The 23,167-nt window shown below is 49.0% G+C and overlaps 1 protein-coding gene across 2 annotated transcripts in view; it reads right to left on the reverse strand.

Moving 5' to 3' along the window:
• Window positions 1-23,167, reverse strand: part of TNRC18 (trinucleotide repeat containing 18) — a 135,113-nt gene that overhangs the window by 10,557 nt on the left and 101,389 nt on the right. For both annotated transcript variants that reach the window (XM_084818305.1, XM_084818304.1), the window contains exons 18-25: window positions 15,495-15,940; window positions 13,412-13,594; window positions 10,788-10,929; window positions 9,688-9,805; window positions 6,714-6,789; window positions 4,775-4,883; window positions 2,614-2,730; window positions 1,199-1,363 (exon numbers count right to left, since the gene is read on the reverse strand). In XM_084818305.1, the coding sequence (XP_084674431.1) occupies window positions 1,199-1,363; window positions 2,614-2,730; window positions 4,775-4,883; window positions 6,714-6,789; window positions 9,688-9,805; window positions 10,788-10,929; window positions 13,412-13,594; window positions 15,495-15,940 (1,356 nt within the window). The remainder of the gene's footprint in view (window positions 1-1,198; window positions 1,364-2,613; window positions 2,731-4,774; window positions 4,884-6,713; window positions 6,790-9,687; window positions 9,806-10,787; window positions 10,930-13,411; window positions 13,595-15,494; window positions 15,941-23,167) is intronic.

Genomic DNA, 23,167 nt, shown 5'->3' on the forward strand with positions numbered 1-23,167 from the left:
CCTATGTGGTATAAAGGGGCAAAGTCTCTTCTAAGCTAGCTCCGGCCACCTGCAGTTTTCATAAGTACTTCTGTTACTTGTGAGATATTTTAAAATACGGACAGCGGTATATAAATCTATTATACGAATGAATGATAAATGAATAAATATTAAGAATAACTCTTTTAAAAATGTATTGCCTGATGAATGGGGGGGGGGTGCATTTTTAGTCCAACCTATTTTTCGTATTTATGTCATTTATATACCGCTCAACATCAAAGCAGGTTCCATAAGAACATCAGAAGAGCCGTGCTGGATCAGACCAAGGGCCCATCTAGCCCAGTATTGTGTTCACACAGTGGCCAGTCAGCTGCCCACAGGAAACCCACAAGCAGGAGATGAGTGCAACAGCACCCTCCTGCCCATGTTCCTCAGCAACTGGTGTACTGGAGGTAGCGTATAGCCGTCAGGACTAGTAGCCATTGACAGCCTTCTCCTCCATGAATTTGTCTAACCCCCTTTGAAACCCATCCAAAGTGGTGGCCATCACTACATCTTGTGGAAGCAAATTCCATGGTGATTAATTCCAATGGATGAAACAACTCAGGATGTAATATTCTGCTTGGGTTTTTTAAGAGCAGCCCTGCTGGATCAGACCAAGGGTCCATAGTGAGTTCATTCTGTTCACATAGTGAGTGGCCAACTACCTGCCCATGGGAAGCCCACAAGCAGGACATGAGTGCAACGGCACCCTCCCGCCCATGTTCCCCAGCAACTGCTGTACATACGCATGCTGCCCCTGATACTGGAGGTAGCATAGAGCTAGGATGCTGTACCATAGGACTGGTCGCTATGGACAGCATAGAGCCGCCAGGACTGGTCACCACGGACAGCCCGCTCCTCCAAGAATTTGTCTAGGCCTGGAGCTGTTTTTAATGGACAAATCCAGGGGATTGGCACTAGAGCTCAGCAGCAGAGCACCTACCTGCTTTGCACGCAGAAGGCCCCAATTTCGGTCCCTGCCATCACCACTAAAAAGGCTCACAGGTCATGGGAAAGGCCTTTCTGAGGCCCTGGAGACCCCGGCCAGACCACGCGGGCAGTCCTGGGCAAGAGGCCAAACCCTCTGCCCTGGTAGAAGGCAGTTTCCCAGGCCCCCTTTGCATAGGCCCCCTCCATACTTCCACCAGCTAAAGCGGTCTTTGCGTCTCTCTCGTACCAGCTTTCTGTTTGTTGCTTGGTTTTCTCCCACGCCCTTTGCCTTTTGCTGCCGGCTCCTCCGATCCCGTCCCGCTTCCCTCTTTCCCTTCTCCGGTATCTTTACTGGATTTGCGGCTGCGACGCTTTGTACTGGGCACCAGGAGGGCAGGAGAGGGTTCGGCACCTGGAAAGGACAACAACAGCCATACTTGGCACGAGCGTCCTTGTCGCCCATGGACCCCGCTGGCTCAAAACCCGTTCTTCAAACGGGAATTCCCTGCAGGAATCTCCATCACCGGCAATGTGTATACGGCAGCGTTCCTCAGCTTGGCGCCCTCCAGATGTGTTGGACTGCAACTCCCATCATGCTGGCTGGGAATGTTGGGGGTGGCAGTCCAACACCTCCGGAGGGCACCAGGTTGGGGAAGGCCGGTGTGTGAGAAGTTTCAGCGAGCCCCAGCGTGGCCCGCCTTCCCATTTTCTTGCTCTCGTTGGAAAACATCTGGTTACTTCTGGTTGGAAAACTTGTTCCGGTTGGGAAAACTTCCCATTTCCTTGCACTGGTTGGTGCGCTCAAAATGTGGGTAGGGAAACACGGGGCCCCTCCATGTGTTGCCGGATGGGAGCATCAGCCCTAGCTGGCACAGCAGGGGTCAGGGGAGATGGGAGTTGTGGCTTTCCCAAGGCTGTGGGACTACAGGTTTCCCACCTGCTGCAGAGAGTGAATGAATTGCGTTCAGAGCACAAGATTTCCCCAGGGGCTTTGGCACTGTCCAGCTCTCCCTGTACTCCGGGGAAGGAGGGAAATCAGGAAGGAATGAGAACTATGTGCCTGTCCTTTTGGGGGGACCTGGAAGACGGGCCCTCAAACGTATCCCATAGAGCAGGGGTGCTGAACCTCTTGCGCATTGCAGGGGTGGGCGGGTCTAAAGGCAAAAGGGGGTGGGGCTGAAGTACCGAAAGTACCAGCCTATTTTAGCTTAAAGCCCTTACTGCCAATAACTAGGGGAGGGGCCATAGCTCAGTGTGATAGAGCCTCTGCTTTGCAGGCAGAAGGTCCCAGGTTCGATCCCCGGCTTCTCCGGGTAGGGTAAGGAAAGAATCCTGCCTGAAGCCCTCAAGAGCCGTTGCTGCCAGTCAGAGTCGGCCAAACTGGGCTAGATGGGCCAAGGGCCTGACTATAGAAGGCAGCTGCCTATGTTCCTAACTAAGCCTTAGGAGAGGCATTTCAGCCTTTTAGAATGGGGAGGGGGGGACTGCACAAAAGACCCAGCAGTGGGTGTTCAGGAAATGGGGAACCCTCTGGGGAACCCAGGAGGGCCATACTGGGAGCCCAGGCAAGCCAGAGTTGGCCCCGGGCCTGAGGCTTTGCACCCCTCCCGCGGATGCATCAGAACCTGATCCCACAGGGTTGCAGCAGAAAGTCAGACTCACACTGGATCTTATAATCGGGTGGAAGAAGCCGGATGTGAGATAAGGGGATTCTTCCGGTGTCACCATCATCAAACTCCACAGTGATCAAATCCCCATCTTCCTCCTGATCGTGAGCCCCTGAAAACAGAGGAGGGAAGAATTACCATCTGAGGACAGAGGGAGAAGAAGGGGGAAGACACACACATGCACGCATGCAGTCTTGCTTACCACAACCATCAGGAAACGGTAGTAAGTGTGAAAGCTGCAGCCCTATATACATTAATAATGGCAACCATCCCATTGCTTAATGCTAGACACAGTGGCACAATTGCGCCTGCCCTGGCCTCCCTCGATAAGTGCTATGCAGCCTCCAACAGGAGAGGGCCTTCTCTGTGGTGGCCCCCACTCTGTGGAACTCCCTCCCTAGGGAACTCCGCCATGCCCCCTCTTTAATGAGCTTCCGCCATGTATTAAAAACGTGGTTGTTCAGGCAGGCATTTGGGGTGAGTTAGGGTAATTTTAGAAATGTGATGTTTTTAATGTTGAATTTTATTATTTTGAACTGTTTTTATTGTTGTACATCGCCCAGAGTGGCTGGGTGACCAGCCAGATGGGCGATTAATAAATTTAATAAATAAATAAACAAACAAACAGGGCTGTGGGAGTCCCCATTTTCATTTCCCACAATGCCCCTGATGTAGCACTACTCTGCAGCATTGTGGGAAATTAAAGCAGAGACACCCCCCACACACGGGCAGCTCTCAGCACTCAGTGGAGCACTGTTGCTTCCTGCCGCCACAAAGGTCAGCCCACCAGAGGGGCCACCACCGAGGGCGCCCGGAGCCAGCCGTACCAGTAGGCCTCATTCCTCATCATGCTTCTCCGTTACTGACAACCAGATGCTAGGTTAAGCATAGAGGGGATTCTGCACATGCCCATTGTGGGAGATATTCTGGCTTTAGGCGTTGACTATCCACTGTTGGAACTACAGCAAACACCGCCATGCATCACGGCACAGGGGGAGGGATTGCAACAAGATTAATGAATGTGTGTTTGCTAACCGCTTTCTCAAAGGCTAGGTTTGGTAAAGGGCTAGGTAACAACTCAAGGTGGTGCTGGGTGACAGAAAGAGGGAGAAGTACACCAGGGCCATGGAGAGGGACAGAGAGCAGACAGGGCCAGTCGCCCCCATTCCACCCCCACCCCAGTGCAGAGGTGGCCACACATAAGCCACCAGAAGAGGAGCAGATCATGGATCCCCGTGTGGAAAAAGACACGCTCTCAGATCCAGACTCCAAATTTGGCAATGCTGATTGCTTGAGCAAGCAGCTGCACCTTTACGGGAAAATTCAGCTGCCCCAGTTCCTCCACTCCCCTGTAAACCCTTGCCAGAGGAACCAACAGAAGTGACAGAGCATCTTAGAAAAGCAAAGGTTCGAGGCCAGAAAGCAGCTTCTTTAAGCTCCATTTGTTCTCCACAGCAGGAACAGTCGCCAGGGCTTGCTCCCAGAAAAACATCAGCAGAACCCTGCTGGATCAGAGTCCACTGCTGAACAGACAGCCAACTTGCTGAAGGTAAGCCGGTCTGGGTCTGGTCAGTGCTTGGAGGGGAGACCACCAGGGAACCCCATGTACCCCCTTTGAATTGCACAATGGAAGAAAGGTGGGATATAAAAGTAATATAGAACAAACTTAAAAGTCTGGATCGCCATGGTATTACCCTCTAAACTGTTTGTCCCTGGTTTTGAGAGAAGTTAAGATACACAAACCAGAATGAAAGGATAGAAACTCAGTCCTAAACTTAACATTCTGCATCTCCCTGGGAAGGCACACCATCCCACCTTTGGAATTTTCCCAAACATCTTTTACTGTAGATCAAAAAATATGCAGGCTTTCCAGTTAGATATTTATCTTGCCCACAAAGCAGACAGTGTCAGAGACGGACCTCCCCACATATCTCTTTAAAGTCTGACCCAAGCGCCGTCCTCTCTGCACATTCTGGTATCTTCCGTTTAACACAGCTCCCCCAGCCTGGCGCTCTCTGGATGTTTTAGACTCCAGCCCCCATCTGCCCCTGCCAGCATGACCAGTGGCCAGGAATGCTAGGAGGTATAGTCCAAAACATTGGGGAAGGCTGGTCTAATGGAACACCCAGCTGGGGATGGCAGCGGCATGGTCTCACCTCGGACGACTGTCCCTGGGTAGAGGCAGCGGTACTGTTGACTCCAGTAGGCGGCAATCCGCGTGCCTTCAGGAAGGAACCGCACCGAAGGGGGTTTCACGTCAATTATCTGTGTGGGAGAAGATAAGAGCCCTGCTGGATCACACCAAGGGTCCGTCTAGGCACATTATGGACACACAGCGGCCAACCAGCTGCCCATGGGAAGCCCACAAGTAGGACATGGGTGCAACAGCACCCTCCCACCCGTATTCCCCAGTGACTGGTGCCCATGGCACACTCAGGGTCAGCGTCAAAGGTAAGCTGGTTGGGCACCTGCCAAGGGCCCACACCCCAGCAGGGGCCCACTGTCAACAGCCCCCCGGGCTTGCTCCTCCTCTGCACCAGTGCAACCTGCTTGTTTGCCTGCCTCCCGCTCTGGCCCAGACAATGGTGGTGGTGGTGGTGGTGAGGAGCAGGGGATGCCGCGGCCTCCTTGCTCCCTGGATCTCTGCCTGCCAAGCAGGCAAGTGGGAGCAACGATGAGGAAGAGAAGGAGGAGCAAGGGCAGCTGGGGACCATGGCAGTGAGAAGGCAGGCTCCCTGAGGGAGGGGGGCCCTTGAGGATGCCGTGCCCAGGGGCCCACCAAAACCTGGGGCCAGTCCTGGGCATGCTGCCTCTGACTGCAGAGGTTGCAGCTGTGACTAGTAGCCATCGACAACCTTATTGTCTGTGAATTTGTCTAATCCCCTTTTAAAGCCATCCAGACAGGTGGCCATCACCACATCTTGTGGTATTCCATAGTTTAACTAGGCACTAGGAGCATCGGAATGCCCCATGCAGCACCTTCTCTTGTGTCAGGTAGCCTACATCCCAAAGAGGGATTCTCCTCTCCTTCCATGGGAAAGACAACGTCCCACGGGAGATTATCATATCCCATTCTGATTTTGTTATATTGCAAGGCAGCCATAGGTGTGGACTGGGCATGAGCAAATACAAATGTCTGTGGCCAGGACATCACAGGGAAGGCCCTTAGCTCAGTGGCAGAGCATGTGCTCTGCATGCAGAAGGTTCCAGGTTCAATCCCCAGTATCGCCAGGGAAGGCAGGGAAGGCTTCCTGTCTGAAAACCCAGAAAGACAGGCAAAGAATGATAGCAGCCAGACTTTAGTCTATGAAAGCATATGCCATGATATATCTGTACAATCTTTTAGGTGCTGAAGCTCAGTAGTCGATCCCTGCCTGAAACTCTGGATAGCTGATGCAGTCAGCACAGAGAATACTGATCTAGACAGATCACAGCAGTCTGACTTTGTAACTGGCAGGGCCTTTTACTGTGGTGGCACCCAGATAAGCTCGACTGGTGTCTATGTTATGGTCTTTCCACTACCAGGTATAGACCTTTTTATTCTCCCAGGCTTTTTAGACTTCCAGCATTAGTTCCTCTTGTGGTCTTCTGCTGCTGTTCTTTTAATCTTGTTTTTACACTGCGGCTGTTCTTGTTTTAGATTTTACAGTGTGTTTTATTGTATCTGGATATTTTATGGTCTTGATCTTTATTCTGTGATCTGCTCAGACAGCTTTGACTCTTGGGTGGGATAGAAAAGCACTAAACCAGCAAAACAAATAATTATTGCTATTTAGATCACTTACAAGGGGGGTTTAGTTTCCGCTCCCCCAAATCATCTTTTTTATTTTATTCTTAAACCAAAGGCAGCAACAAAGATGAATGAAAAGGATCTAGGACGGGTGGGATGCTGTTGGATGTAGCAAGGGAGTGAGTAGAGCTACTTATGAGTAAGGGTGTGGCGCACAGAGGATGATCCTGAATGACGGTTTCCCCTCTCCCTTACAGAAGACTCCAGTCATCACTGTCTGGCCCTGGATTCTTCTTCCCACCTCCCATTTTCAGAACCAAATGTGGAGCACACCCTTCCCTGAGAATTAACGTGTCCCGACTTACTGCCTCCTGCAGCAGCTGTTCCAAGCAATAAATGTGGGGCCGATTTCCTCGCTCTCCTTCCACCACAACTCGGTATCTGAAACGTACAGACCCAAAACGCAACAGTGAAGTAGGAAGAGGAGGAGGAGGAGGCTGAGAGACATCAAGATGTAAAAAAAGAACACCGTCAGAGAGACATTTAATGCCTTTTAAAGCTTTTATAAGAAGGTCTCTAGCAAACCATTTCTTCACATCTATGTATTTTGTTTTTGAGGCAAAACAACAGCAATATCAACAGCCCCAAACCACTGTACTTTCTATCCAGCCATAGAACTAGATGTGCAAACGTTCACAATTTGATGAACAAGTTAAGTGGTTTAACCTTATAAAAAATGCTAGTTTCGACCTGAAGATCGGAAGCTGTCCCCAATTAATTATTAAAAGCAGATAAAAATGTACCAAATGCTACAAAGTAAATTAAGACCCAGAGGCTGTCAGGACATGAATGAGTGACTCCCTTGTGCCCAGGGCTGCTTTACCCTGTGTTCAAGTAAAAGGTAATAGTCCAAATTCTGCACTAAGCAGAGCTAGATGTTATGACCTGCGAATCTTATGCACATCAGAAGCTTTGTATATTTCTTGCTTATTTATTTTGCAAATGGATGGTTTCAACATATGTCCTGAAAATATAATATAGTGTTTGCAGGGTGGTAAGGGGAGACAGGGGGATGAAATAAGGATCAGTTCAGTTTTGGGTTGGATGAAAAATCCACAACACTATTCTAGCAGCCGGTTTTGGCAACAATGATCAACGTTGTACATCTGCTGTTCAACTGCTTTGTAGTTCTCTATGTCGTCTTAGCTTGTTTGATTACTGCAAGGACCAGTGTAGGTCAAAAAAGCAGCCTAAAAATGTAATAAATAAGTCTTGTCCTGTACTCAGTTACACAGGAGTAAGACCCATTGAACTTGATGGGGCTTACTTTTGAATAGACATGCACAGCATAGTGCTGTAAAGTGAGTAAATGATACCTGAAGGAATGCCTCTTATATCAACTTACTCTCTTCATTTGAGGCCCTTCTCCGAGTGTCCTCCCTAGGGGAAGTACGTTATTTGCTGACAAGGGGGAGTGCCTTTTCTGTGGTGGCCCAACTATGGAACACCCTCTCCACTGAAATATGACTGGCACCAACATTACATTTTCAGCACCAGGTCAAAACATACTTCTTTGCCCAGGCATTTAAAACAGTTGTGTTTTTAGTCTGCTTTACTGTTTTAAGTGCCGCTTAGTCTGTTCACTTGCTATGAAAGTTACCAGTTTATTTTATTTGCATTTGGTGTGACACATTCAATTCATGCCTATTGTACACTGCCCTGGTATCCACTTGGATGAAGGACAGTCTGGAAATATTTTAATTGATACTCTGCTTTTGATAGTCATGGGCAGAAATGTAGGCAGAGCATTTCACCCACCCCCCTGCCCAGCAACCTGGCCAGCTTATGAGATTTCACTCATTTATTTATTTACAATATTTATATACCGCTCCGTATCTAGAACAGATTTCGAAGCTGTGAACACAAGAGATAAAACAGTAAAAGGATAAAAAGATTAAAAACACCGGATTAAAATTATGCTATTTTTAAAAAACAGAATACCAATAAAACCATGACTGGTCAGTTCAGGAATGCCTCCTGGAACAGTCCTGTTTTCAGAAGGCGCTGGAAACAGCACAGTGTTGGCACTTGCCTGACCTCCAGGGGCAGAGAATTCCAAAGAAAGGGGGCCACCACACTGAAGGCTCTTCTCCTGGTGGCCTCCAAGTGGGCCACAGGTCCATGTGGAACCACCAGGAGCAAGCCCTCCGATGACCTCAGTGACTGGGCAGGTTGGTAAGGGAGAAGGCGCTCTCTCAGGTATCCTGGTCCTGAGTTGTTCAGGACTTTGTACATAAGTACTAAGTACTAAAACCTTAAACTTGGCCCGGTAGCAAATAGGCAGCCAGTGCAGTTCCCTCAGCGAAGGAGTTACACGCTGAAAAGGGGCAGCTCCCGACAAGTCCTTGAAAGTCTGTCACAGGGAGGAAGGCCAGGATCTCTTCCCGATCATCCCAGAGTGCAGGACACGGGACAATGGGCTCAAGTGACAGGGAGCCAGATTCCGGCTGAACATCAGGAGAAACTTCCTGACTGTTAGAGCAATATGGCAATGGGACCCATTACCTGGGGAGGCGGTGGGCTCTCCCACGCTGGAGGCATTCAACACGAGGCTGGGCAGCCATCTGTCAGGGATGCTTTGACTTGGATTCCCGCATTGAGCAGGGGGGTGGACTCAATGGCCTTGTAGGCCCCTTCCAGCCCTGCTATCCTATGATTCTATGAAGAGCCAACAGACAGTCGCTTGGCACTGTCCACACATTCTCAAGTGGTGTAGTGGAGCCAGGGCTCATAGAGACACAGTGCTGGCACTTATTTATCAGCAGGGACGCCAACATAATCTGCCACAACCCCACTCAAAATTCCCTTGGGTTTGGCTGCAATCCTCACAGTAGCCAGGGTGGGGGGATGGATTTGTTCCCTGTTGTAATGCAATGCATTTTGGGGTGCCTTGGTTCTGAATGGGCAATTCAGACCCATTCGCTTTAGGAAGAGCCTGCTCCCGGTGGAGATGAAAATGGCTAGAACTGGTTTGTGGATATGGATCAACACAGCAGCCCGCATTTTTGGATTTGACTTGGGGGCATGGTTGGAGGGAAACTGTGAAGATGAGTGCCTGCACTTCAAAGGTTAACACTACAGCACCACTCACCTTTGCTTTAAGAAGAGGAGGGGAGGGGAGGGGAGGGGAGGGGAGGGGAGGGGAGGAGATGCTGCATTTCTCAAATCGCTGAAACCTGTGTGTGCTGTGTGGGACCATCCAATGTGCGCTCGTGCCCTAGATGCGTTTGCAACCCTGCCCCACACCCCTCAGTGCATGACGCGTGTCCGTTTGCTTACATGTCAGGAGAGTGAACGGTCTTCACATGCCCAGCATACAACAGCTTGTCGTCCATGGGGATAAGGACCCTGAGGCCGTCCTTCAGCTCGTCCTTGTCGATGATGCAAGAACGGGGGGCTGTAGAAAAGTGGAGGACCAGCCCAGAGGGTATTAGCAACCCTTTCAAAAGGCAGCAGAAATGCGCTCCTACGTGCCTCTTTAAAGCCTTCATTGACATACATGGCGTATCCCATATCCTGAATGGCGTGAGTATTCCACATGGAAGGGCTAAAGCTCCTTGGAACAGTATGTGCTTTGCACACATAAGAACGTACGAGAATTTAGTTTCTGTTTGCGAATCACATCAACATGTCCCGTTCACAATCCCAAATCTGAACATGAGCAGGAGCGCTTTTTTTCAAGAAATGTTTGGAAATACACACATTTGCGATTGTATAAAGTAAGGGCGTAGCCACTCCAGGGCTATTAGCAGACAGGATTGTTGGGTTTGGCCATAGTGGAGCTAGATTCAAATCCTGGGCAACCACAAAGCACACCGGATACATCACAAAGCACACTGGATACGTGTCTTAAGGCATGTCCGTGCATCACTCGGCCTAACCTAACTTCATGTAATTCGTCATAAGAATAAAATGACAAATAGAGGAGATGGGAAACAGGGCTATGACATCAGCTCCGCTGAAAGATGAGCTACACCAGGCTCCTTGCTCTCCCTGAACCGTTTCCAGCTGATCATAAGAACTACTACTTAACTTTGTGCCCAAGTTTGCTTTTTTCCTCTTCCCTCCCCTCCCTTTTTCCTACTGTATTGGGTCTTTTAGATTACTGTACTGGTTCTTTTAGATTTGGATGATAAGCCTGAAGGCAAGGGCTGCCTCGTTTTCACTGATTGTATGCAAGCTGCTTTTTCACTGATTGTACGCAAAGAACCTTCATGTCCAATGAGTACGGTAAAATGCTTTAAATAAATAAGGAATATACATACATACATACGGTTTATTTATTTAATTTGTATATCATCTCCCTGTTAGCCTTCAGGACAGGGGAGAAAGAAACCTAAATCACCAGGACCTGTAAAGGTGATTTGCCCATCTCTCACCTGGAGTAAGTGGCCGTTCCAGAAGCATGCTCAGGGGCACGTTCTCATCTTCCGAGAAGCTGCTGTCCTGGTTGGGTTCGAAGTCCTCCTCCGCAGCCATGCTCTCCATCAGTTTGCTGACAGCCCCTCCCTTCCCTCGGTTCTGGGCAAGGACAAAAGGAGCAGATGTTAGCCCCCACCCCTTCCACAGCAGTCCGTAGCTGTGCAGGGCCTCTGTCCACTGAAACACCTCTCCTCTCCCCCATGAGTTATGCAAACCTCTCCATTATCAGAGTGTATTTCCCCCACATTGCCATCACACACACAGAGAGAAGGAAGGAGAGCAACCCCAGCGAGAGGCCAAATCAGGCACTAGGGACAGACATCAAGGGTTCTGGAGAATGTCCACTCCGTAAAGTTTCATCAGCACTGACTGACTGTAGGAGACAGGGTGGTGTTGATATAGTTTACATCAGGGCTGCAGAACCTCTTTCAGCCTGAGGGCCAAATTCCATTTCAGAGGAGCTCTTGGGGGCCGCATTCCAGTAGTGAAAGGGGCCAAAAGCAAAAGGGGCAGGGACAAAACAGAAAAAAAAGACCAGCATATTTTAGCTTAAAGCTGTTACTGCCAGTAACTAAGTCTTAGGAGAGGCATTTCAACTTTTTAGAATGAGGGAAAACTGTGCAAAAGCTAGGAAAACTAGCTATTAGTGGTCAGGGGAACGGGGGGAGGGTGTTTGGGGGAAGGGGGTGTGGTCCTCTGTGGAACCCGGATGGACTGGGAGCCCAGGAGGGATGGATTTGGTCCCTGAGCCTGAAGTTCCCCACTCCTGATTTATATGGTTCCCCAGGGTTCAAAACAAGCAGGGCTGGGTATATACTGAGATTCTGCAGTTGTGCAGAAAAAGTACTGAATGTGGCAGGGGGCAGAGGTTTAACCCTACATAGAAATATACAAAGCTTATGATGTGCATAAGATGCACAGGTCATAAAATCTAGCTCTGCTTAGTGAAGAATTTGGACTGTTATATTTTTCTTGAACACATGGTACATAGGTTTAATCCTACATAGAATCTTAGCTTGTTTGCTTGCTTTTTAAAGCAAGTATCTAGTCCTCATGGCTGCAATAAGACCCTTGAAGCTCTGTGGATAATGCCTACTGAAATCTCCCAAGCCAGAAGAGAGGCCCACTAAGATTTCCAGTAGTTAGGCTGAGGGTGGGGGCCTTCAGCCCCCTTGCCCATTACCGTGATGAGCAAACCCAGAATCAATCCTGCAAAATGGCAAAAACTGCCAAATAAATTACGCAAACTAAGAAGGAAGAAAAACACACCATGCACATTTGCTTGGTTTATATAGTTCAGGATAAATTATGAAAAACCCCAGCATTAGTTGCGCAAACTGAAAAAGGAAAAACATGCAAATCTGTCCAGGTTGTATGATTCAGAGCCGGTCAACATAAGGAGCAGAAAATGGCGGCAAAGCAGATGGTACCACTTCAGAGTGCAAGTGGGGGATACCCATTTTCAGATGCTCCCAGGAACATAGGAAGCTACCTTCTACTTAGTCCATCCTGCCCGGCATCGTCTAGTCCAAAGGGCAGTCGCTTTCCAGGGCCTCGGGCAGAGAAGGGTTCTCCCCACTACTTTTTAACTGGAGAAGCCAGGGATCGAACCTGGAACCGTCTCCATGCAAAGCACATGCTCTTCCAAGGGACCACAGCCCCTGCTGCGGCTGAGGACGAGGGGAAAGCCCCTGATGCCGTCTTCTGTGCCAGCCGGAAGCAGCATTCAAAACGGTCATCCCCACCACCTGCAGCCTGAAGTGGTACAATCCACGCTTCACCTTATTGTGCTGCAGTTTAGATCCAGCCTCTTCTGCAGGGGCTGGGGCTGTTGCTGAGCCATGAGCTTTGCATGCAGAAGGTCCTTGGATCCGTCCCTGGCATCCCCAGCTGAAAGGTGATGGGGAAAGACCACTGCCACTCTCTGCCCGAGACCCTAGAGCAGCCTTCCCCAATCTGGCCCCTTCCAGATGTGTTGCACTACAACTGCCATGACTCCCAGCCAGCATAGTCGATGGGAGATGATGAGAGCTGTAATCCCACAAATCTGAAGGGGACCAGGTTAAAGAGCCGTGGCCAAGCACAGCAGATAATGCTAGGTTAGATGGGCAAATCATCTCACTTAACTGCACGCGACTTCCTATGCATTATAGGTGTTTTGCAGAAAGCCACAGTTTGTGGAGCAGAATTTGGAGCGCCTGGGCCCAGGGCTTTCGTTTGCCAAGTGCAGAGTACAAAGAGCCCTGGATACATATCTTCAGGACTGCAGGAGAGAGATGGAAAGGGCAAGTGGGGCCATTCTACCTGCCCAGCTGAAAGACAACTTTTTCTTCTACCCTCCCCAGCCCCTTTTCCTTGTGTGTTGTGTCTTTTTAGATTGTGAGCCTGCAGGCAGGAATGGTCTTGTTCGAATAACTGCATGTAAGCTGCTCCTCTGGCAGCCTTTTTGGCTGAGGAGTAGGATAAAAACACTTGAAATAAATAAAGTCTTCTGGTCTCTCTCACTTGCCACACTCCCCTCCTCCCTAGCGCTGCAAAACACGTTTGGACAGAAGCTGCATTGCAGCCGACCGGCCCTCACCTCTTTTTTCACCTCTTTGGCTTTGGCCTTGGTTTTACTCTTCTTGCTGGAACCCAGAGAGTTTGCCAAGCTGGTTCGGATGTCAGGTGGGGAGCTGGCTATGCCCGGCGGAGAGAGGGAAGAGGAGGAGGAAGAAGAGGAGGAGGAGGAAGAGCAGAACGTGCCTTCTTTGCTCTTCTTCTTCTGCACAAGAAAAAAATGGGAAAGAGGACAGGAAAATTCCCAATCAGTAAAGCTTGCCAGAGCAGCAGGTAAGCTACATCACCAAAGGAAAACCAAAGCAGCAGAAGTTCATTTATAAAATAGAGAGACACTGGGGCTCAAATCTGCCCAGAAGTCATATCCTCTGCCCTTCCCCCTAATCTCAGAAAGTACGCTGGCTGCCTACGGTTGCTCACAGACGATGTGCTCAAAGATACTCTTTCGTTATATTCTGGAGGGTTCCAATTAAAAATGGGTTTGGCAGAGAACCATGATGGACAGCTTCAAGAAAGCCAATTCAGGCCTCTGTTTCACCGTACCAACTTCCTGAGCTTTGGGACATTATAAAGCCACCTCAATACTGCGCTATAAAGGCTGTATGCTATTTTTTAAAAGCTGTGATAATTTGGATGCAGTGAGGCTTAAGTAAGTTTAAGATTCCTTCCCTCTGGTTCCCCACTGGGTTATTTATTTATGTCTGGGCACTGATCAGTGTTGTTCTAATCTTCACACGCTCCCTACAACCTGTATGCTTATGACTTGATCTTGTGTTGACATGTGTGTGTGAGGGAGGCGGGCAAGTTTTGGGTTATCAGGAGCATGCAGCTCCTTTATTGCAACAGCTTTTCTGGCTTCTGGACACTTTCCAGGCCCAATTCAAAGGGCAGGTCATGACCTTTAAAGCCTCAACCAGGATATCTCAGGGGCTGTCATCTCCCATATAAGCCTGCCTGCTCACTAAGATCTGGAGAACAAAAGAATATAGGAAGAGCCCTGCTGGATCAGATCCAGGGTCCATGTAGTCCAGCATTCTGTTCCACAGTTGCCCACAGGAAACCCACAAGCAGGACAGGAGTGCGACAGCACCCTCCTGCCCATGTTCCCCAGCAACTGCTGTACATAGGCATACTGCCTCTGATACCGGAGGTAGCATATAGCCATCAGGACCAGTAGCCATTGACAGACTTCTCCTCCATGAATTTGTCCAATCCGCTTTTAAAGCCATCCAAAGTTGTTGGACATCACTAAATCTTGTGCTAGCAAATTCCATACTTTAACTCTGCGCTGTGTGAAGAAGCCCTTCCTTTTGTCTGTCCTGAATCTCCCTCCAGTCAGCTTCATGGGAGGGCCCACTGGGGTTCTAGTATTATGAGCGAGGGAGAAAAGGTCACCTTCACCTCTCACCAACATCTGAATTCCGTTCAGTTGGGATGAAGGTGAGGGCCTTTTCTGTGGTAGCCACGTTTGGGCTTTGCAACTCCCTCCATCGGAAGCCCCTCCTCTTCCTGCTCTTTGATGGCTTTCCTTTGCTATGTGGAAGACTTTTCTTTTCTGGCAGACATTTTACCTGCTAAGTCATCTATTTTAAATCTCCCTCACATATCAGCTCCTTGAATTATTTTGCGTGCACTCTCTCTCTCTCTCTCTCTCTCTCTCATCTGTATATTTGTTGGCATGTTTAACTTTTAAAAATGTGTTTTTTATTATGCTTTAAAATGTCGCCCTGAGCATTTTAGTTGAAAGTCAGGCTAAACTAATTTTTAATGAATAAGTGATAAATGATAAGCCGCTGCAGGTCAATAAGCCATTTGCAGATCAAATGCCACAGATGGTACTTTCACATACATCACCTCAAAACATAATTCTCATATCCAAGCTGAGAGTCATCAAATGATGAGGAAATCAGGCATTGTGCAAATTGGTGCTCAAAAACCCATGTAAAAGCACTGTCCTCCTGCCTCTGAGAAGATCCCAGAACTCTCCAGAGTGGGGTTCGCACGTGTGTTTTAAAAATGAGCCACATTTCGTGTTCCTGCCTTCAGTCATCAAAATATCTCTGCCCTCTCCGCTGCCGCTTGGCCTAGCAACCCTCAGTCCATACCTTGCTGAGGTCTTTCCTCTCCTTCCCCTTGGTCCCGTCTTTCTTGGGACTCAGGGGCGCCCCCTTCACACAGCGCCCAGTTTTGGAAACAGGGGTTGAGCCGGACGGCGCAGCGGGGGACAGCATGGCTGACGACATGGTTGCATCATGGAGGAAGATCCGCTCACTCCTCCGCCGGTTCCAGAGGTCGTCATCACTCGCCTCCAGCCCAAACTCGAAGCTCAGGTCCTTGGGCGACTTGAGCTTCTTCAGCTTGTGGCTCTTCTCAGGCGCCATCTTGGCCTTGTCCAAGATCCCCGCTGAAGTGGTATCCATTGCGCTTGCCAACTGCACAGCTGCAGCGGTGCCTTGCTCAAGCAGCCCTTTCTTTCCTCGCAGCAGCCCAGAGGGAGACTTCTTCCTGATCTTCACCTCGCTCTCCGAATCCGTGTATTCAAACTCCGTCCCTAAATGTAGCAAAGGGAGGAAGCCGAATCAACCAAAGCAACTGTCTAGATGGGATTTGGCAAAACATTTTCCTAGGCTGGTGCTGGACTGCACCCACCATCCACTCTATGCCTTAAATGTTGGATTGCAACTCCCATCATTCCCAGCCAGCATTGCCAATGGGAGTTGCAGTCCAACACATCTGGAGGGGACCAGGATGGGGAACACTGCCCCAAGGAAGAAACACATTTGAATTTACTTCAGCATCAGCAATTTCATTTTTAAAACACTTTAGAGCCAAATCAGACCAGTTCACCTTGCTTTAGGCTACAACCCTATGCACACTTTCCAAGGAGTAAGTCCTATTGAACCTAACTGGGGTTCCTTCTGAGTTGGCATAGATAGGATTGCACTGTTAGCAGTCGGCATCATGAAACATGCCAGGGTTGAGCCCTGGTGTACTATAGACGGGAGATCATTCCACAGGGCACAGCCACAGAGAAGGCCCATCTCCACACTGATGCAAAACAGAATTCCGCAGGGCACAGCACAGACAGCAGGGCCTCTCCCGAAGATCATAGTGGCCTTGGAGGTTGGTACAGAGGAGACGTTTCTTGAGGTATCCCCTGAGTTGTATAGGTAAAAATAACCAAAAGCTAGGAGCAGGGCCTTTACTGAAATAGGCCCCAAGCTTCTGGAATGTCTATGGCAGCTGGGATGGTTTCGCTCGGAAAAAAGGACAGTAAGGGGAGACATGATAGAGGTCTACAAAACTATGCATGGTGTGGAGAATGTGGAGAGGGAGACATGTTCTTATGGCCTTCCGAAAGGGTTTTTGGAGGCTGATGTAATGCCAGGGCTGCTCTGACTTACTATTATTTGCCATTTTGTTGCGATGTTTTTATATTCATTGCATTTGATGTAAACAGCCACAAGCCTAGGAAGGGTAGTATATAAATATTTTAAATCTATGTTTTTAAAATTGACTCCAATGGGTTTGACTGCGTTTAAGGTATTTTCGTCCCACCTTTCACAACATAGCTTCAAGGCATCTTAAAGTACAATTTAAATCTGTCTTTTGAAGAGCTCAGCAAGAGAAAAACTGTATTACAAAAATATGCAGTGGGGTGTTCCTTGATCTATGATTTTAGGAGAGCGGAGAAGAGAGACATTTTATGTATTTCATCTATAATGTCAGTCACAGAAAACATTTTTGACAACCAAACTGATGAATAACTAATCGGTACGTTTTGAGAATATTTGGAGGTCCAGTAATTGAGAAATTGGGTGCATGATTGTAATGAGCGATCTCCATGAATTGTCAGTTTACATAAGATGGATGGGCAGAGAAGTTGTTTGACTGGAACTGTGTAGTCCTCCAACTGAAGGTTTTTATGCAAGAGTCAAGGCAGGGCGGTGAGTATCTATTGTCTTTTTAAACCATATTCTTGATTTTGATTTTGTCTGTGCTGACATATTGTTTTATTTTTAAATTATTTTTTCAGGTCACTGATGAAGACTATATATCGAAACACATCTGACCAAATGTGTTATCACTTTTAGATATTTTAAGCAATGGCCTTTCATTATTTGTATTATTATATCTGTTACTGTTTTATATTAAAGAATCCTATATGGAGTTACACATATTTTTCTCCTTAACTTTGGGGTTTGGTGACAGAGTATTTCTGTTAAGGATTATTTCTGCTTTGGGTTTTTTGCATTTCTGTGAGACAGATCCCACTTTGAGCAGATGTTTTCCCAAACCCAGAGCCTATGGGGGATACTCAGATCAGAGTTCATTTTGTGGGCCACCTCCATACTCCGGCTAATGCGGAGGTTGTGCTTTTTATCATTGTAAATCGCTTTGAATGACAGCTGTCAGGAAAAGCAGCTAATGAGTTTAGAACAGAAATAAAACCAATATATCTCTACGAGATATATTTCAGCCTGTGGAGGAAGTCAGCAATCAAAACCCCCAGCCATTTTCCCCTCAGCCTCTAAAACCAGATCACTCTCCTCTTGTGGGCTGTGGTGAAAGGAAGAGAGGGAGCGTATCTGTTTGATCATGTGTATTTGAGCATGAGAAAGCAACTTACCTGCCAGAGTGTAGCTTCCCAATCCAGTGGTCATAAAGCACCACCGGTCTCTCTCCTTGCCTACTGGGAAAGGGACACTCAACCCCAACCCACTGGCTGGGACCCCAGGAAAGCGTCAGACAGGGCCCCTTGCCCCCACCCCAGAAGCCCCGTGGCATCTCTGGGTCTTTTGTAGGCTGTGAGCTTAAGTGCCCATGGTTCCTCCCACCTCCCATCAGCAGCCTGAGCTAATGCTTCAGTTTCCACACCTACAGGGACGCCAGATTCAGGAAATGAGCCTGTGGAAATCCCCCGAGCTCTGCTGTCATACCCATAAATGGTCCACAGAATGCTTCTGCTTTGAAGGCGGTTACCCGAGCCTTTGGTTCCATCCCCAGGTACATGTCTTGGAAAAAAAACCCTTGGCTCTGAGAGTGGGGCTCTTCTCTTATCATCTAATGGGCACACTTATTAGACTTCCACACAGTTCATGGTGGCCCTTAAAGCCATGCTGTTGACACCACCAAGGGATCTGGGAAGGACAGTACCAGGATTGGAGCAAGGCTGCACCAAAACCAATTCACGCCGAGACCGCATTTCCTTGCTGCCTCAAAATCAGCAGCGTCCATCAGCAGCCAAAAAAACCTTTCCCAGATCATACAGAGCAACCTTCTCCACCTGGTGTCCTCTAGATGTGTTGGACTACAACTCCCCTCCTCCCCAGCCAGCATGGCTGATTATCACAATTGCATATTACCCAGCTGGCTTTCTTCCTTTCTTTGCCTTAACATGCTTAGCTCTGGAACTGCATTAAAAAAAATACCTGAAGGAAAAACTTGCAGGCATAAAAACCACAGAGGAACTTAATTTTCATTGTTACTGATATTTTGATGTGTTTTTTTTAAGTGTCTGTGCCAAGGTGTCCCAAACTCTGCAGCCAGAAAGGCTGAATTCTGCAACCACATAAATGACCCAGATTTGTATATTTCCCCATAATTTATTCTAGTTACGGAGAGGGGCAAGGAAGAGCAAGGGACAGAAACCCTGCCCCCAAACATTTGCTGGGGTGGGTAATTATAGCACATCTTGATAAATCGTTCCAGAGGCAGAATAACCAACTGAGTTAACTGTGCTTAGAGGAGGCTTCCCCCTTGAATCTCTGTGTTGGCCACTGTTCTGAACTATCCTTCTTCCAGCGAGGGGGAGGCAGTGCACACTCAGAAGAGGGACTCAGAGGGATGTTGCAGAAAAGCAAAGGCTGGGCTCCTCTGATGGCAGGTGCTGTTTACCCTCACACCCTTAAGGGCCAAACTGGACACAATGTTTTGCCACAGAGTTCGCCCTTGCATAGCTGGGGTTGGAAGGTGGTGGTGGTGGGATCGAGACCGTGGCATCAGGGGTGCCAACTGGTGCCAATCAGAGTTTTCCTCCAAATTATAAACAAAAGGCATGTAAGAGGGGTGTGTGTGTGTGTGTGTGATTTCCATTGGGACCATGGCAGGGTAAAGGGTTAAATTCCCCGACTCCAAAATAAATTAGCAAATGGCTAAGTATATGGAGAAATTTTCCAGCGCTACCAAGGATGGTGCCTGTTGCACTGCAAAGGGGGAGGGGGAATTCCAAAGGTGGGGTGCCACAACAGAAAAGGCCCTCCCTGTCAGGAGCGCCCCAGCGGCCTCTTTCAGTACACTCCAATAGCCAACTCAAGACACAGACGAAAGGATTCTTTTCAAGGCTTTAACCCTTTTACAACTTAATGACTCTTTCAGATGCAAATCACCCGCGACTAAGCAATGAACAGCAGAGTAGCCTATGCTCCAGGTAGGCAGTTGGTCCCCGTTTGAAGGAGAATCACTTGCAGACCCTGAACTAATGGGCTAGGGAGAGATCCTCCCTCTTTCCCTTGGGTCCACGGGACGTGGCCGTTGCTTGCACGCCTAACGGGTGCTACGCCTCCTTTCCGTGCCCTCCATCACTTGTTGCTCCCTGCGTCTGCGCCAAGCATCTAGCAAGCCCCCCTCCCACACTTTCTCACTGTCAGGGTCACTATCTATCTCAGGAATGCCGGCAGGAGGAATCTCTGCCAGCTGCTGTGCCTGTGAGGGATGAGCTGGCTCCTCTCCCACGGATTGCTGATCCTCCTCAGAATCAGAACTGCTCTGGGGTTCTATCTGCTCAGTTTCCACCCTGACACTCCATCATGTCTCCCTTTACTCGCTTTCTCACTGTCAGGGTCACTATCCATCTCAGGAATGCCGGCAGGAGGAATCTCTGCCAGCTGCTGTGCCTGTGAGGGATGAGTTGGCTCCTCTCCCACGGATTGCTGATCCTCCTAAGAATCAGAACTGCTCTGGGGTTCTATCAGCTCAGTTTCTACCCTGACACTCCCCTGGTTTCCGTCAGATGTACCTGCGCAGGTGACCAGACAACCAGGAGGCCCTGATCTGTAGTTTTCAGTGAACAGGCAGGTTGAGACTGGAGAAGGCGTTCCCTCAGGTAGCCCGGTTCCAAGTTGTTTACCGCAGGCATCCCCAACCTTTTTGGGTCAGTTGGCACATTTGGAATTTCGAGAGCATATTGAGGGTGCCCTCACAAAATGGCTGCCATGGGGGGGCTTGCCCATCCATAAAATGGTTACCACAGTGAGCATGGCCAATCACAAAACACTCGTTTCCCAGAAGGCACGCTGGTGAGACTGAAAGAAAAGGCACTTGCCCAAGAATCTCAGTACAAAGCAGAAGAGTGGGCGGAGTTCCAAAACACAAAACCATCTTTGGAACCCAAGGAAAAATGGCGCTGCTGGGCGCTTGTTAGCCTCCCAATTACAAAAAACGATGACAAAAATCTTTTACATCACATAGGAATCAGGAGAGGCAGGGAGCCAAGTGAGCACCAAGAGAGGTATCTGTGGACACATGGATGCCCATGCGGACCACACTGGAGACCCCCAGTCCAGGGTCAATACCTTGAACCCAGCTTCGTTTCAAAGCCATCTCAGCCTGTGGCCACCACTGCATCTCTTGGCAGGGAGTCCTACCCACATCTGGGAAACACCAAGGTCAAGATAGCACAGAAAAACAAACATGCCCGACCCAGACTTTATCCACCTGCAACCAAGGGAGGGAGGGAGGGAGGGGACTGCAACAGACAGGCAAAAGCTCTGATAGAGCAGAGAGACGAGAGGCTAAAAATAAGGCAGACTCCCATGGAAGACATCATTTCCCATTCTGAAGCCCACTATAAATTCCATTATCATTTAATACATATTAATGAAGGGGTTTATAAATGGAGCCTTTTACAGAGCTGCCTGACTTGGAAAGATGTTGACCTGGGGGTACTTTTGCAGCCACAGACACACCAGGGAATTAAAAAGTGAAATTTCAATTATTCATGCAGGGGGGCTGGGGGTTGGAAGCCCAAGACAGATTGGGAGGGACAGCTAGACAAGAGAGGTCTGTCCAGCTCCCTGTTCCGGAATTCTTTCCATGCCTTTGGTGCAGTCCTGCTTCTGATACCGTTTTAAGAGCGGTGGAAAGCCTTCAGCCTCAATTTCCACGTATTATTATTATTATTACATCATCGTCATCATTATTACCATCATTATCATTTATTACATTTATATACTGCCCAACAGCCAAGGCTCTCTGGGCAGTTCACAACAACTAGAACTATAAAATGCAACACGATAGAACCTAATATAAGACTTGAAAAGTTTAAAAGCAGCATGTAAAACCAAAGAAAAAGTACAGCAGTTGTGACCCATGGAAAGCTTGGGTGAAAAGGTGCGGTTTTAGTAGGGATGGCGGAGAATTTCTGAGAATTTCTCCACGAATCTTGGTGAGGCCGAATGCCAACGCATTCGGCCCCCCGAAATCGGCGGTGAAATGCTCCGCCCCCCCGCCCCCCCCCCCGGGATGGGACTTACCTTTCACGAATGTCCCTCCCGGCGGCGGGTCCCGGCGGCGGTTCGTCGGGTCTTCGTCAGGGGCAGGGGCGGGGGCGGCAGCCGGTCTTTTGACCGGCTGCCGCCGCCGCCATTACAAGTGCAGTAAAAAAACACACAAAACCCCGTGATAGGCTACATAATGATTAACGTAGCCTATCACGGCTAGATCTCCAAAGTCAGCCGTGATAGGCTACGTTAATCGTCACGTAGCCTATCATGGGTGACTTTGGGGGGGGGGGAAAAAAGCGCGTACGCAAATGGCGGCCCCCATAGGGAGCCGCCATTTGCGTTCCTCATTTGGTCCCTGTAGTCTACGTAAAGATTTACATAGACTACGGCGAAAATAAGGGCAACGCTATTACGTAGCGTAAAGATTTACGTAAAGATTTACGTAGACTACAGGGACCAAATCAGGAACGCAAATGGCGGCTCCCTATGGGGGCCGCCATTTGCGTACGCGCTTTTTTTTTTTTCCCCAAAGTCACCCGTGATAGGCTACGTGACGATTAATGTAGCCTATCACGGCTGACTTTGGAAATCTAGCCGTGATAGGCTACGTTAATCGTTACGTAGCCTATCACGGGGGTGGGTTTTGTTTGTTTGTTTTCGCGGCCGGGTAGACGGGGAGCTTCTACCCGGCCTGAATTTCGCCGGCGAGGGATGGGGCGCCTCCCGCCCGGCCTGAATTTCGGCCGGGCGAGGCGGGGCGCCTCCCCCCCCTCGCATGAACTTCGGGGGGAGAAGCGAAGCACCTCCCCCCCACCGTGAAGCAAGCTTCGAGGACAGGTAACGGACTTTCGTCCATCCCTAGGTTTTAGGAGGCGCTTGAGAGATGCCACATTTTCTGCCTCCTGAACTGCACAGGGGAGGTGTAAAGGCCTCAGGCCAGTAACCAAGTGACCTGTAGTTTTAGAGGGGCCTAGAGATCCATAATGCTTGGCTTAGGTTCATTATAACTGCAGTTTCCTTGCTAGTGGGCCTCTGAGCATGTGAGATGAGTCAAAGGTCAATAACGCAGCCTCAGCACATTCCATGCTAACGAAGGCTAGTATCTTATCAGGGCCTAGGATGTGCCTGAGAAGTGAGGTTATGTTTATGCCGAGTTACAGGTGGCTGTGCTGAGAAAGTTCTGATTGTTTTCCTTCTGAACAAGCACTGTTAGTCTATGCTGAGAAAGCTGCTGATGAACGCTAATTAACGCTTGCTGCTGTCATGCTGCCTCA

Source organism: Heloderma suspectum, chromosome 12 (genome assembly GCF_057233095.1).
Source record: "Heloderma suspectum isolate Gila_16-S chromosome 12, 16-S_ref, whole genome shotgun sequence".
Taxonomy (NCBI): domain Eukaryota; kingdom Metazoa; phylum Chordata; class Lepidosauria; order Squamata; family Helodermatidae; genus Heloderma; species Heloderma suspectum.